Source organism: Labeo rohita, chromosome 1, assembly GCF_022985175.1.
Source record: "Labeo rohita strain BAU-BD-2019 chromosome 1, IGBB_LRoh.1.0, whole genome shotgun sequence".
In the NCBI taxonomy this organism is placed as follows: domain Eukaryota; kingdom Metazoa; phylum Chordata; class Actinopteri; order Cypriniformes; family Cyprinidae; genus Labeo; species Labeo rohita.
Window position 1 is genome coordinate 28,920,130 of NC_066869.1, and position 17,276 is coordinate 28,937,405.

Sequence of the window (17,276 nt, forward strand, 5' to 3'; positions counted from 1 at the left end):
TTTTCTGTCAGGACACTGCACCAGCAGTTCGAGAGTTATAAGGAGCAGGTGAGGAAGATCGGGGCAGAAACAAAACGACAGCAGGCTGTCCATAAAGATGATGCACCTACCTGTGGCATATGCCGTAAGACCAAGTTTGCAGATGGCTGTGGGCATCTGTGTTCCTACTGCCAGACCAAGTTCTGCGCCCGCTGTGGGGGAAGAGTGTCGCTGCGCTCAAATAACGTAAGAACCCGCTGCGAGACTTTCATTGCTTTTTTTTCCATTCATCCTCCATGTTGTCTTTCTCACTGTAGAGTTCCATTTCATTTTAATATTCTGTTTGTTTTGATACGCTTGCTTAAGTCCTCTTTTATTTTTGTAACTACATTCAGTTTGTTTGGTTGATTCCCTGATGGGGAATTTGCTGAATCTGTATAAATCATGCAATTCGGAGCGATTTGAGTGTCCAAATCCAGAATCCAAACAGTTAATCTCAGTTTCTTCTATCTACACAAGTCTACAGATTTGGAGTGTGAATCTAAACCACCCACAGCTCCTCTGAGCTTTATAAAGATTCTTCTTTGAGTGAAATCTTCATTGACTTTGCTAAGAACCAGCAGGGTAATGTGTGGGACCGTTTCCAGCAGCACAACATGCGAGGGTCTATTTTAGGATCTCATCCTTGCCTGCTGTCTCTAAAGACGGCCCTCCCTCCTCTAGAGTGACTTACCTGAGAATGGACTCATCTCACTGGGCATGCTGAGGAACAATCTGCCTTAGTTCCGTCCTGCCCAGCTGGGTGAGGTCCCCTACTGTCACATATAGTCCATCTCAAAGTTTTCAATAGGAATAGAAACAGTAGGGCTCTAAAAGCAGTTTTCTGTATTTACTGTTAATATGACATGAAGTAGATCATGGAAGCTCAACTCTATAATGCTGTTTACATTAGGGATGCACAATATATTGGCAGGATTGGTGATTTTAAAGGTTTAGTTCACTTCCAGAACAAAAATTTATAGATAATTTACTCACCCCCTTGTCATTCGAGATGTTCATGTCTTTCTCTCTGTAGTCGTAATGAAATTATGTTTTTTATGGAAAACATTTCAGGAATTTTCTCCATATTGTGGACTTCTATGGTGCCCACGAGTTTGAACTTCCAAAATGCAGTTTAAATGCAGCTTCAAAGGGCTCTAATTTTAATGAAATAAATTAATATTTATACACTTTTTAACCACAAATGCTCTAGCTCTGCGATGCACGTGCATTCGGTTCAAGACAGTTAGGGTATTTTCTTTGCACGTGCACTTTGTAAACACTGGGTCGGTACTTCTGCAGCGATGTAGAACGATTTTGAAGTTGGAGGAGAAAATGAGATGGGAGTTTTTTGACATACCCTAACTGTAATTAACCGTACACATGCGCATTGCAGCGCTAGACAAGATGAGCATTTGTGGTTAAAAAAGTGTATAGATGTTAATTTATTTAAGAAAATGGCCAATCGTTTTGCTAGATAAGACCCTTCTTCCTCATCTGGGATTGTTTAGAGCCCTTTAAAGCTGCATTTAAACTGCATTTTGGAAGTTCAAACTTGTGGGCACCATAGAAGTCCACTATATGAAGAAAATTTCTGAAATGATTTTCTCAAAAAACATTATTTCTTTACGACTGAAGAAGGACAGACATGAACATCTCGGATGACAAGGTGGTAAGTAAATTATCTATATATTTTTGGTTCTGGAAGTGAACTAATGCTTTAAGCTGATATCGGATTAATTGTTTTGTCTATTTTACGATTTAGATAATCATCTAGAACTAACTTTTATAGAGTTAATTCACCCAAAAATGTAAATTCTGTCATCAATTACTTACCCTCATGTTGTTTCAAAACTTAATTGATTGTCAAATATCTTTTGTCTTAATTGTCATTTTATAACTGGGTTTGGAACAACATAAGGGTGAGTACCTGCTGAGTTATGAATTTTCATTTTTCGTTGAACTATCCTCTTAAAGATTTAGAAACATAGCATGGCAAAGATTTATAATAGCAGTGAAAGGGTGTTGAAATTTTGAAGTCCAATAAAGTGCATCCATCCATCATAAAAAGTGTTGCACACAGCTCTGTTGGGTTAATAAAGGCCTTCTAAAGCAAATCAATGTTTGTGTAAGAAAAAATATATATATTTAAAACTTTATAAACTGTATTTTCTAGCTTCTGCCAACTGCCGTGCATGCGTTCACAATAGAGTGCCTTCCAACGAATGACGTAGGACGTAGGTGAATGCAGTGATGAACACAGAAGTGCAGTACAGGGAGCAAAACAAAACACAAATAAGTCATGAATTAGAAGCAGAAAACAAGGATTTGCTAAGCTAAGAAGGCACTGGTTTTTCTTTGCTGTAAACAAAACTTGGTTCTCGCAAGACTAGCATATTCTCACCAGAGCTTATGCTATGCGTACGTTCTATGTCATCCGCTGGAACACAGCTCTCTCGTGAACGCATGTACAACAGTTAACGAAAGCTAAAGATTACAGTTTATAAAGTTTTCAATGTAGATATTTCTTTAAATGTATCAGTTCACTTCAGTAGGCCTTTATTAACCCTCAGGAGCCATGTGGATTACTTTTTATGATGAATGGATATCCTTTATTGGACTTCAAAATCTCAGCACCTATTCACTGCTATTATAAAGCTTGGAAGAGTCAGCACATTTATTAATATAACTCCGATTGTATTCATATAAAAGAAGCAACTCATATACACCTAGTATGGCTTGACGGTGAATAATTCATGGGGTAATTTTCATTTTTGGGTGAACCATTCCTGTAAACAACATTTTACTCTATTTATGTGTAAAAAAAAAAAAAACAGAGGTATAGTATGTGCAGGTGTGTATGAGTTTTTATGTGCTGTTCATCCTGTCAAGAGTTTCTGCCCAGCCTTGATCACTCAGACTCGCATTTATACTAATAAAAACCGTCATATCCTCTTAATGATCAACATTAAGATTTTCTTCTCAGAATTAGTTTTTTCCCTTCTGATAATTCTCACAGTGAAGATCAATTGGTGTCAAATTCTCCCAGCCAGCATCCAGGATCAATCAATACCTTGAAAGGCCAAGGCTGCAAGAGAGCACGGCTGTAGTTCTGGTGTTTGCCTGTTGGGGGCATGACAGAGACAAAGTCATGTACAGATCTCCTAAATCAAACACAATTTGTCAACAAATATGATGCGCAGGCACAGATTCAGCGAGGCCTCACAGTGTTGAATAAGCATCCTGTGAGGTTGCTTGGACCCCTCATCTGTGTTTTGTTATGCTCTCATTTTGGTATGAGTGGAGAACATGTCTAGAGTTGTCAGTTCTGTTCTCACATTTCATCTCTACCAGAGAGCCATACATGACCATTGTTGGACATGTCTGTTGTTATGTATAGAACACAAACCTTTGATCACCCACAGTTCAGTTCATGTATTAAACATGTATTAAAAAAGGAGTTATTAAAGCTTTTTTGATTGCCCTTTTCACTCTCTATGCATATGTCTGTTTTGACGCACAAGAGAAAACGCGGTTGCTTCACTAACACTTTTTCCTCCCACTCTTCCCTCCTCCCATTTCTTTTTCACACACTCTTTCTTTCCATTTCTCACCATTTATTTTCAATTTTAATTTCACACTTTTTCTCTTCCACCTCCAACCCTCCTCCTTTCCCCCACTACCTCTGTTTGCTTGTCTTTCACTCTCTGCTTCCTGGACTGCATGACTCAAGGAGGATAAAGTGGTTAGAGTTTTTCTTTTCTTTTTGCTGTGTGCCCTGCTAATGTGATTTGAGGAAACTGTGTTACGTCTGAATGTGCACAATCACTGGATTGAATGGACTAATTCCATTTTTGTTGCTAATATAAGAAGTTGTGTATGTACATGTGTGTGAGAGGGTGATTCGAATCTCTTACAAAACCTTCAGGACTGGCAGCTGTGGATGCCAGAAATTCACAGTTATTGTGGGTTTGTATACTGGTGCTTATATGCTTTACAACTTATAGTAGTAAAACAGTGATATAATGTTAATATAGCTACTATATTAAAATGCACTGATAACCACTAATAAATAATATAATATATATAATTAATAATACAGGTGGCACAATAGAAAGCCTGATGAATTATGATGACTCAGAGTTCATCATAAGTGGAATATAGACAGTGCAACCAAAAAAAAAAAAAGAAAAAAAAAAAAACAGAATATGCAACACATTATGTACATTACCAATAACAAAAAGAAGAAGAAACTATTTAACTTTTGTGCTGCACTGAATGTTTTTTTCCCCTAATTTCCTAATCCCAAAGAAAATTTTTATCAAATCTTACCAAAATATTATTATTACCAAATCTTTGTTCCTCTTATGCACCACAGGTTTTTTTTTTTTACTGAACTTTGCCAGTTATCCACAAATAATGGTTTTATCACTCAAAAATATTTTATTATTAAAGCCTGTTAGTCAGTTCCAAAAAGAAATACAAAACCTGTAGCAATTGAAAGAAAAAATGTTGATATAAAGAATCCAAAATTTGGTGATTAATATCCCCTATGAAAAAAAAAAACAGCTAAAAACCAGCCTAAGATGGTTGGCTGGTCTCAGCTGGTTTTAACTGGTCTGCCAGCCTAGCTAGGCTGGTCAGGCTGGTTTTTGCTGGTTGTTCTCTAAGCCTGACCAACTAAGACCAACCTGGCCAGCTAAAGAAGTGGCCAAAACTGCTCTAAAACCAGAAGGGATAGCAAAAGATTTATATGCAGTTTCTTGTGGTTGGTCAATTTCTATTGGAAACATCACAGGGTAACAAAAAAAAAAAAATTCAGATTATAATAAATGAGCAATATCACACTCATAGACATGAGATATGGCTTTATATTGGCACGGTTGTGATTCGACCGTAGGTAATCACAGCGTGCCAAAATATACAGCCATATCTCTGGTCTACAAGTGTAATATTGCGTTTATACAACAGTTCAATGGCACGAGTGTGTAAATACATATGAAACAACAATGGAGCATCTTTAAAAATCCTCTTTTGTGCAGAACTACCTTCTGCCACAGATTCAACTCTAAAGTTGACAGTTTAACAGCTGAGCCCAAGCCTTCATTGCTAATTTGAAAACGTCACTTTAGAACTAGTAACGAAGGAATGTTGAGCTGATACTGTTAGATTTACCCAAAATGAATTATAATTAATAATAAACCACAATAGAGATATCAGAGCCAGCGGTAAATTCCAGAAGATCTGGCTGAGATGAGGCTGCTCTCAGCGGGTTCATGAGCGACGAACGACATTGACGTCCTGGAGCTCACATGTCCGAAAAATCGACACATCATACTCGCTGTGAGAAGTACCGCAGACGGAGTGATATAATTACAACGATGAAAGGGCTGTTGGACTCTAATATCTCACTCTTATTAGCAAATCAGATTCGAGGACCAGAAAGAACTGTTGTATAATATATTATATATCATAATATATAATAATTATATTATTTGAATTATTATTTTATTTTATTTATTTATTTGAAAGTCTGTGGGAGCAAAGTCAGTAATTTTTAGTCCAATGTGATAACATTAGCATGTTTATGAAAATGAAAATTCTTAAATGGGTCAAAATCCCTCCCTGGGTCAAAATGACAAAACTATAAAATATAGCCATATGTGATGTGTCATACATGTTGCTGTACAGTAATTCATTCATTTTACTTGCAAAAATATATACATTTGATTGTACTTTACAGTATATGGTAAGGTAGCTTAAAATAAAACTATGAAACGGATTTTATTTTAACACTTTAATAAACATTATTTACCGTGTACTGGCATTGTCATGGCATTGTGTTGTAAAATTCAGTTGATTTTTCTTCTGCTATATTGAGCACAAAGAAAATTTGACTAATATTGCGCCCATTATTTGTCTTCTGTTCATGCAAAGTGTCTCATAGGGAAAGACAGGGTAAGACATTCTGAGTCTTGTAGATTCTGCATGGGCAACACCAATTCTTTCCTCATGAGAGCCAGCTAATAGGAAACTAGCATGTGTTGGCTGAACCCCATCCCCCTCCCTTCCTTGTTGCTACCACCAGGGATGCCGAAGTTGTTGCCACAGCAAGGGGGTTAGGGGAATAGGGTATTTGGATTTGTTGGAATATTGATGTCTCACAACTGGTTGCTCTTTAGTCAAATGGGTTTAACTTAAACATTATGTAAGCTGCATTTACATGATTTCCAGCAGCGACATGTTCAAAACATGGAATGGATTCCCTTTCACTTAAAGTGCTACCAGTGATGAGAGAATGCTTATCTGTGCATGTTCACTGCACCTGCTTGTGCCCTGGGATTGCAATAGGCATGCCACGGGGTGAAAGTTCAAGGTTAAAATTCAAGGTTTTAGCACGTAATGCTATAGTTGCAATTCACTTTGTTAGTATTGATGAAAGCACTCAGAGAAAAATACTTACCCTGCACTCCAGTGGGCACTTGCGACTTGTGCGTTTTTATGTGTGTGATGTGTTTCCTGTCAGGTGTCTGTGTTTATTGCTGTGTTTGTGCTTGTTGTCTGTTTCTGAATGACTGGTAATGGTGTTGAACTTATGCTGCTAAAATAGAAATGTCCTTCCTTTTTAGCATATACTTCTGAATGTTGTGTGTGGTTGTACTTAAAAGATTAGTTCACCTCAGAATTAAAATTTCCTGATAAGATGTTCATGTCTTTCTCTCTTCAGTTGAAAAGAAATGTATATACTTTTTAACCACAAATGCTCATCTCGCACTAGCTTGACGCATTACATAATCATGCTGAAAAGGTCACGTGTGACCACAATTCTGACTTAAAATGTCCGTTGAGTGACGCTATAACTCTAAAGCTCCGTGACGTTTTAATATGACGTACCATCTGCACTACATGTACACCTACCTGATACTATGAACAAAAGTGAATGTGACATAAAAACGCAATCACAAACATGCCATTTTAGCTTGTTTTTGATCTCTCATCTGTCATGTTTTTCACGGGATTCATACCCAAGGATTTTGCATCCTAAGTCCAATTGCCGGCTGAGCTACTGAGCAAGCTTGTTATGTCTGAAAAGTGAAACATATGTAGCTGTAATCATAACTATGTACAGAAATGATTACAAGTGCTCGCTGTTTTACTGCCTCTAGTGTTCATTTCTGTTAGAAACTGCAGTGATATTTGGCAAGTATTTCACATCTTGCAAAAAAGTTCCCACAGGTACGTTTTCTTCATGAGATCAGGTAGCTTTTTGAACCAGAATGAAAAGAACTAATCACATGCGACTTTTCCAACATGATTACATAATGCTTGAATTCGTAGGCTCACATCGCAGAGCAAGATGAGCATTTGTGGTTAAAAGATGTTCATGTCTTTCTTTCTTCAGTCATAAAGAAATTATGTTTTTTTGAGGAAAACATTTCAGGATTTTTCTCCATATAATGGACTTCTATGGTGCCCCAAGTTTGAACTTCCAAAATGCAGTTTAAAGGTGGCTTCAAACAATCCCAAATGCGGTCGTAAATCCCAGCTGAGGAAGAAGGGTCTTATCTAGCAAAAGTTTTTCTACATACCCCAACTGTCATGAACCAAAAAAAACAGAGTTCAGGCAGAGTAAGACAAGACGAGCATTTGACATTAAAAAATATATAAATTGTGTTATATTTGTAAAAATAACGATTGTTTCACTAGATAAGGCCCTTCTTCCTTGGCTGGGATCGGTTACAACCCCATTTGGGATCGTTTGAAGCCGTATTTAAACTGCATTTTGGAAGTTCAAACTCGGGGCACCATAGAAGTCCATTATATGGAGAAAATGCTGAAATGTTTTCCTTTAAAAAAAACGATTTCTTTATGACTGATGAAAGAAAGACATGAACATATTGCATGACAAGGGGGTGAGTACATTATCTGTACATTTTGGACTTCTCCTTTAAAACCGCAATTTGAACCACTATATGGAGAAAAATCCTGGAATGTTTTCCTTAAAAACCTAATCTCTTTTTCAACTGAAGAAAGAAAGACATGAGCATTTTTGGTTGACATGGGGGTGATGAAATTATCAGGAAATTTTAATTCAGGAGTGAACTAATTCTGTAATCATTTTGGTAAAGAGCTCAGCTTTTATATAGGTGGGATCTTTCCAACAGTAAGCCCAAAGTATGTTTTGTACATGTACACTTATCATATGCATACTGCCAAATACATATACTTCATTTCATAGGGTACACTAACACAGGCGGTCAACACATGCACACAAAAATTTTCAACGTTGTCCAATGTGTACGCTATTTCCACCCAGGCTCATGAAAATACCTGCCTCTATGTACATTTCTACAACTGCATGTTTCGTGGCAGTTTCAAAGTGAAATGTCCAGAGAGTGGCGCTAAAACACACGTTCAATATGTGACTGTGGCACGTTTTTATTACATTGGTACAGGCACATTTTATTCTGCTGCTTGAGGTAAAAAGTTGGAATTTTACTGCCTCTAGTGTTCATTTCAACTGAAAACTGCAGTGATTTGTACATATAGGTACGTTGATTCAGTTTTGCACAAATGTATATAGAGGCACGTATTTCCAATGAGCCTATGTTGGCTGTTTCTCTCCAAACCTTAGGGCTGCACATTTAATAGAAATAAAACCAAAATCAGTATGGCTTAGTGTGATTATCAAATCACAAAGCTATGATATAATGAAATAAATATAAGGGCAATGTGTTTCAGAGTGAAGTGCGGCACCGTGTCCATTTACACGTGAGCAGCTTATGATCAATCACAACTTTTAACATAAAAACACGCAATTCTCCCTTTTCCCCCAAATTGTGAAGCCCTACTACATGTTATGACTGATAAAATTGTGTTTTCACTCTGTTATTGCGGTCTCATACAACAACAAAAAAATACAAAATTGATTGATGTATGCGCAGTTAGAAAAAGAGCTCTACATATACAATATACGCATACTACACTAAAAAAAAAAATTTAGGATTGACTTCAAAACAATTTTCAATTTGAAATCGATAGTAAATTTCACAGAAACCTTATGTACAATTGAATTAAACATGAATTTTTGAAGTAAACAGACTGAGATAGTATTTTCTTGTAAAACATACAAACATAATCTTTATTTACAACAGAAAATCTTTTTTTTTTTTACCGTGTTTGCTGATGTTGAAAATTTCATCATGTGCACTGTATGCACACCCAAGCATGTACACATAAAAAACTAACGTATACTGTTGCCTTATAGCCATCAGGATGTGATTAATCATACAGCAGATTGGACTTAGCATTTAGCCTGTACCTACATACAGTATATTAAAATTACTCACTAGCGGAAATGTTTTGGAAAGCTAGTGCAAAGATGATTCACGAGCAACATGGTTGTGGCTCGCTAACAAGATAAAGAAGCAATCTCTTCCTAACAGCCTTTAAGCGCAAAAACTGCTTAGCTTAGCCGTTAGCCGTGTTGTTAGGGAAAGGAGTGAGTTTTATTTACCAGTGTAACACTTCCCTTCTGACCAGCAGCTGGCTAGGGACTCTATTTATCCCTGTTCTGTTTATACGGCGTGCACAAATGCTGATGTTCGCACATGCTATTCCTCCTTTCAGTCCTCCAGTAGTAGAGCTAGCCAAGCAAATGTGAAAATCCTTTAGGAGTCTGTTCTGTAGATTGATGTGCGGCTGTAAGTGCATGGATAGTACATTTTCTGAAACAGAATAGGGCATTATAAATATTGGGAATTCTGTTACAATATTTTTCTAAAGATCAAAGAACAATTTGGTTTCTCATGATATGACCCCTTTAAACTAGTACTGACAGCCTAAGCAACCTGTCACAGGTGTCTGTATGCTTTAATATTAAAATTCCCCTGAGTGCTTTATTGGATCCAAGCTGTGCGTGTGCTTGTGTGTGCGTGTGTGTTTGTGTGATGTATGAGCAAGTTTTCTCTTTGGGGTGTGCAATGGAGACTGTGTCAGCAGATCTGTCAGTTTTTGAGAGGAAGGCAGTTATTTTTCATAACCCATTTCTTCTGAAGTAGCACAGTTGAGCCCCAGTCCTTTTCCCCAGACCACTGCAGATGCAATAGACTGCCTTATTCCTCTCTGTCTCACCTGCCTTCATTTCTCTTTAGTATCAAACCTATGTCACTGCTTTTGTTCTCTACAACTAGTCATATCTTTGTGTTTGCATATTTATGTTTTTATTTGCTCAATTTTAGGGCTGAGCAATAGAACAAAAAATCTATCCTGAATACATTTTAACATTTATCAATAAATATATGAAAAATGCATAATGCAAATTAAATATTGAACTGAATCAAGTTTTGAATTAACTGACACAAACAAATTTAAAGGGATAGTTCACCCAAAAATGAAAATTTCCCCTTGATTTACTCACCCTCAAGCAATCCTAGGTGTATATGACTTTCTTCCTTCAGACAAATACAACTGGAGTTATATAAAAAATATATCCTGGCTCCTCTAAGCTTTATAATGGCAGTGAATGGCTGTTGAGATTTTGAAGTAAGATAAAGTGCATCCATCAATCATAAAAAGTGAATATTTACAACTTTATAAACCAGAATCTCTAGCTTTCGCTAACTGCAGATGATGTAGGACAAAGACGAATGCGGTGATGAATATGGAAGCGCAGAGGAGAGAGCAAAACAAAATACTATCAATTAGAAGTACAAAATGCAGATTTGTAAAGGAAAATGTCAGAGGATTTCGATATAAGCAGACTAGACTAGACAAGACTAGTTTCCTTTGCTGTAAACAAATCTTGGTTCTCTCGAGACTAGCATGTTCGCACCAGAGCCTACGTCCTACGTCATCCACTGTAATTCCACTCTCGTGTACGCCCACATGAAAGTTAGCGGAAACTGGAAATTATGGTTTCTAAAGTTTTAAATATGGATATCTTTCTTACAAAAATGCGTTGTTTTACTTCAGAGGGCCATAATTAAGCCCCGGGAGCCATGTGGAGCACTTTTTATGATGGATGGATGTACTTTATTGGACTTCAAAATCTTAACAGCCATTCAGTTATAAAGCTTGGAAGAGCCAAGACATTTTTTAATATAACTCCGGCTGTATTTGTCTGAAAAAAAGAGAGTCATATACACCTAGGATGGCTTGAGGGTGAATAAATCATGGGGTAATTTTCATTTTTTAACTGATTTACAGACATAAATAGAACTAAACAACTATAACATAGTTTTTGTTACTTACGTTTAAATAAAACACATTCTCACTACCAACTTGTCACATATTGACACTTGGTCACTTTTTGACGCAGAGGTTACCCCTTTGGGAATTTTATCATCATGATTAAATGACATATTGGATAGTAATTTTGCCATTATTGCATACATGTTGGGGTGTGTTTTTTAATGTAAACAGTCAAAACTATTTTTTTTTTTTACACACATTTATGAGCACGTAACCCAACCCCTGCCCCTAAACCTAACCATTTGTCAATATAAAACACAGGATATAACAGGGAGATACAGCTAGAATCGCAATTTATTTAAAAAGTAATAATATTCTCACAAAGTCTTCCGAGGCAAAACAATTGATTTCTGAGAGGAATAGACATGATCGCCATCTCTGTCTCTATAAAGCTCATCCTGTGTGCAGTCTGTGCACAAATTTAAAAACTGCCACCAAAAGAACTGTTACGTCAGCTTTGGCTGTGAAATGCCGTTGGCACTTATGTGTCGATTACGTAAGGATAAACAAGTTTAGGAGTATATTTTGGAATTTGATATGTGCGGAAGCGAGATCATTTTCAGCGTTTAAATCATTATTATTTACTCTGTTCTTCTTATAAAGATATTGGAGGATTTGGAATGCAATGCGACTTGTTTGTAATGTTTTATACAGTTTTTTATGGTCAGTTTTTGCAATAAATTCCTGTCACTGTGTTTTACATTGTTCAGAAGTAAGTGGGTTTAGGGTAGGGGTAGGGGTAGGGGTAGGGTTAGGTTCTCCAAAATATTTATGAAAGAATACATTTATATAAAATCATTTCTGTTTTTGGAAATGCATGCAAACCATTAAATGTGACACATAATGCAAACAACTAAAAGCAATGTAGGACCCTGCACATCCAAAAGTGATGCTAAAGAGATGCCCTGAGCATCAAAAAGTGATGCCAAGGGGTCCTGACCAAGCCTCAATATGTGTTGAGTTGGGAGTGAGAATGTGTTGAATAAAAGAGTACCAAGTTTCCACCTAGTTGTTAGGAAATAAAAAGAGCACACGATTTTGATATTCATGACTCTGTACTGGAGACTCACACAGTCGTCTGTACATCTCCTCTCTTTTCACTGATTTGGTTACCATGGAGAACAGTATTCACCAAAGCAGGGGGTGGCTGGCACACTTATGCTTGGAGAACAGTAGAGATTGTATTTACACCCATGTAAATGTACACACACACGCACACAAACACACAACCTTCCTCATCCATCTCTCTCTCTCTCTCTCTCTTTCCATATGTGCTGACCTCAGGTCTGCAGTTAAATTAAATTATACTTGTTTACTGTCTGATTTTCATGGTCTCGTCTGATACTTAGTTACTAGTGATCTCCCTGCACTAGAAAATCCTATTCATGCTATTCAGGAATACAGTGAAACCACTGTCCCTGCCCTCTCTCAGATTTAATCTCTTTCTCTCTCTGTCTCTTAACAATGGCCAGGTCTTAGTGGCCTAGATTTTGAAATGTTTTATTTCCCTTTTCTCCTCAGTTCTCTAGTTGGGAGAGGGGCTCTAGAATCAAGCCTTTGCAAGATGAGAAGCTTTAATGGCTTTAGCTGCCCTGGATATTGTTGTGAACTGGCCTTTGGAAAAAAAAAATGAGTCAGAGAGAAAGTGAATCCTCCATTGTGCGTACGGCTCGAATTCGATCTAATTCAAGGATTAAAGCCTTGGATTATTTTACCCATCCTCGACTGCACAAAACTAATGATGACTAATCTAGCCATCTACGCATGTAGTCTTTTCCAAAGCATATTCACATTCAAAAGTTGTTGATTTTCTTCCTACTCAAAACTTTCTGACCATAAACTGCCAAACCAGTTTTCACCTATATGTGTGAATTTCTTTTTGTTTACCAATAAGAACATGTCATAGTTTTCCATTGAGACGGACTTAAAGTCTGTGGTCCATCTTTTCAAGATCAGTGTTGCAGTGGTAGTTTCCCAGTGGCGGTGAGAGGAAGAGCACGGGCAGCATTGTCTCGTCACTGGATTGAATAATGGGAAGGGCTAGCAGTAGCGCGGTGGGATTAGCAGGGATTGCTAATCCTTCCCGAGAGTGTTTCTCTGGCTGGCTGACAGCTGTGGGCCTCTGCATATCTGATTTACCTCAGATTACGCTGGAGCTGTGCCAACTGGATCCAATCAGGCCATGATGCTCTCTCGTCCCTTCTCTCTCACTCTCCCTCATATCCATCCCGTCCTAGAACAGCCTCTCTCCTCTTTAAGATCAGGTCAACACCAAAATGCGAGGTATCTCGCACTGGCGGTTCTTCAAAGAAATTTGTTCTGGATGTTCATGGAGTTGAAGGTTGACCCTGTGAGAGGGGATCCATTATCTAGGAGGACGCCACCATGTGAGTAGCATGAAATAGTTTGTTTGTCACCATTAGAAGTCAAACTATTTTTGACTTTCGCAGAACTATCGCAGAACTCTAAATGAAGCATTTTTAGCCGCATCTGTTGTAAAATATTCTGTTTTTGTGCATCATATAAGCTCTTGCTTTCATAACCCATTTGCGACTGATCATCAGGCGTGAAAGATGACTAACGTTACTGGCTTTTCCATTCTCACACCATTCATCCAATCGATAAAACATGCAGTGTTGGTTGCAGGATGTGCATGTGATTTACACAGTTCTGTATCGCACAGACCTTTGGCTTCCTTTCCAAGCTTCAGTTAAAAAAAAGGGGGTTCTTCTTGACCAAATGTTTCCTGTAGCCACGTCAGGCGTCAGGTATTACAACAGAAGTGGATTTACTGTCATTCTATGGTTGCTTTAAGAGCCTAATGCTAGATCAATAGATTGGACCTCTGTGCTTTTAAAGCCGTGAACTTGTTGTCAAGGCAAAAGCTGTTCATTTGATTTAGCATTCCCGCTAATCATGTCAGATCAGGCCTGTCTGGCTAGCTAAAAAAAAAGTGAGAGGGAGAGGGAGAGAGTGTAAGAGAGAGGGTGGGAGAAATATGGGTAGAGGAAGTGAAGAAATATGGTGTCGGCGGAGGTATTTTAGGCAGCCTCAGCCATCCATCTCATGAATGAACCATTACAGGGCTCAATAATAGGGCTTCATTGGGGAAAAGGAAAGAGATGGGAGGAAGCAGATTGACAAATATGAGGCTGATGATATAATAACTTGTGCATTTGCAATGCAAAAATCTACCCAGTTGAAGAAAAAGGATGGCTGATTTTTGTTTCTTGCTGTTCAGAAGTTAACCTCCACTGTAACATTTCATTTGCTTTCTTCTCATGTATACTTTATTTAGCATTAGTATTTTAGCAGTGATATTTTAATTAGCATGTTAGCTGCACAGTAAAACCATGGTACAGTTACCGTCCCTACAGCTATACGTGTCTTTTTGGTTGTTTTGTCATGCCTTGCTCTGTATCTTTTGGCTACTGTAGGTGCATTGTAGTTTTTCATATTTTACAGTTCAATTTATTATTATGATTTTGCAATGCAAAAATCTACCCAGATGCAGAAAAGTATTTCTGGAAAAGGTATTTTTAATTAAAGGGTTAGTTCACCCAAAAATAAAAAAAATAGCCCATTATTTTCTCACCCTGAAGCCATCTTAGGTGTATATGACTTCCTTCTTTCAGACGAATCCAATCAGAGTTATATTAAAAAAAATGTTCTGGCTTTTTCAAGCTTTATCATGGCAATAGATGGGTGTTTCTCTTCAACAGGTCAAAACAAGTCAAATAAAGTGCATCCATCCATAATAAAAAGTGCCTCACACGGCTCCACTGGGTAAATAAAGGCCTCCTGAATGCGTTTTTTGGAAGAAAAATATCCATAATTAAAACTTAATAATCACTTTAATCTAGTTTGCGCTCACTGTTGTTTACGGAAGCTGCTCCTGGTGGATGATGGAGGAGGCTGGCGTTACACACGAATTAGAATAATTTAAAGAAGAATGTCGGAGGATTTCGATGTAAGCCAAGAGGAGATTGGTTTTTCCTTGCTAAGGTAAGGAAACTTTGCTTCCTTTGCTCCTGTAAACAAATGTTGGTTTTTACAAGACTCACCCGCATATGCGCAACGCCGACGTCCTACGTCATCCGCCCGGAACGGCTTCCGTGTACAAGCGCAAGCTAGATTAAAGTGATTATTACGTTTTAAATATGGATATTTTTCTTACAAAAATGCACCAACTTGCTACAGTAGGAGTATTCTACATGTAATATGCTACAGTATTCACCCCCCGGAGCTGAGTGAGGCACTTTTTATTATGGATGGATGCGCTTTATTGGACTTGTTTTGATCTGTTTGACTATTGTCATGATAAATCTTGAAAAAGCCAGGAAAATTTTTAAAATAACTCAGATTAGATTCGTCTGAAAGAAGGAAGTCATATACGCCTAGGATGCCTTGATATTGAGTAAATAATGGGCTCATTTTTATTTTTAGGTGAACTGTACATTTAACCTGTCCCTCCATTGAAAGTCTGTCCCTCCATTGAAAGTCCTCACAAACAAACTTTGACGATTTAAAAAAGTTTTTAAAGAGATCATAAAAGTGATCTATATGAATCAAGTGCCAAAAACCGTGAAAACTGTGCTTGTAAAGTTATTTATAGGGTTTTTAGGTACCACCAGCTTTCAAGGCTTGTACTAGGGATACTAGATCTGTAAACTTTGAATGACGTATTTGCTGCCAACAGCATTTAGTGCAATTCAGCAGATGTAGGAAACTATCATAAAGAAGCAGACTGGCTAACTTGAAAATAGACACTTTTATACTTTATAGCGCTTGATTGTTTAGTGTGGTTCACTTGTTTCTGTAATATTGCAGCTCATATTTACACCTGCTCTACATTGTCAGTTCATATCCCTTGCCTACTGCTGAGAAAAAAAAAATTGATAGATTGAAATTACGCTTTTGTTTGATATTGTGTGGATGTACTGTATCTTTGTATTTTATGTGTTTATGTATGTGTGTCTGTCTCTCTGTCTTAATTTAAATGTCTTTAAAAAACTGTAAAATAATGTTTAAAACAATGTAATTTTAGTATTCTGAAGCCTAATATGTTACCTCATGGGCAGGAAATGACAGTCCTGGAGTGCCACTGTCCTTCAGAGCTTAGCTCCAACCCTAATCAAACACACCTGTAAACTAATCAAGGTTTTCAGAATCACTAGGGCTATAGACAGATTTTTTTTTCTCAGGGTTGGAGCTAAACTCTGCAGGACACTGGCACTCCAGGACCGGTGTTGCCTATCCCTGTACTGTAGATCTTGATCATGTGCAATGATGATCAATCTCTGCCTGCCTTAATAACACTTGTATTTGTCTATGCAGGTGATGTGGGTATGTAACCTGTGCAGGAAACAGCAGGAAATCCTAACTAAATCAGGAGAATGGTTTTCATCAGGGCCTGGGGGGAGGCCTCTTAGTGTGGGCGCTCCCCTCAGTGTCCCTGAGTTGGAGAAGGACAGGAAGTTGCGCTCCAGATCACAGGCCCCGGTCGCTAACGACACTCTGCCACCCAACGCTGGTGCTGGTGACCCAACCAAGGGAGCAGATACAATGCCCACCTCACGCTCCCGCAGTGAACCGCCACGAGAAAAGTAGGCCGAAAAACTGTACACCATTTACACACATGCCAATCCTGAGTTATATTTCTCACTGATCAAAATGAAGTATGCAATGCAGAAATGCGTATTTACTGGTGGCACTTAACTAAAATATGCTTTTGTATATTGTGTCAGCTTGAGATGGGTCATAATGGTTGTCTTGTCTTGTCTTGAGATCAACTAGGATATAGTTGGATTTTTATTTATTTAGTATTGCTACAGGGTAAAACCACAATAAAATTACTGCAGCAATCTCTGCAGCATCACATCCTTTTAAGGTGTCACCCCTGATTAGTATCCATATTTTGAGTGTCTTGTGCATTATAGTTTTGGAAACACTTTACAGTAAGATTCAGTTTCCTACTGCATTAGTTAATGCAGTAGGTATCATGA

The 17,276-nt window shown here is 37.8% G+C and overlaps 1 protein-coding gene across 3 annotated transcripts in view; it reads left to right on the forward strand.

Moving 5' to 3' along the window:
• The window catches only part of rims1b (regulating synaptic membrane exocytosis 1b), an 82,329-nt gene that overhangs the window by 13,423 nt on the left and 51,630 nt on the right, over positions 1 to 17,276 (forward strand). For 2 of the 3 annotated variants that reach the window (XM_051104271.1, XM_051104324.1), the window contains exons 2-4: positions 12 to 225; positions 5,956 to 5,976; positions 16,609 to 16,877. In XM_051104271.1, the coding sequence (XP_050960228.1) occupies positions 12 to 225; positions 5,956 to 5,976; positions 16,609 to 16,877 (504 nt within the window). The remainder of the gene's footprint in view (positions 1 to 11; positions 226 to 5,955; positions 5,977 to 16,608; positions 16,878 to 17,276) is intronic. The other variant, XM_051104358.1, reaches the window with a different exon arrangement.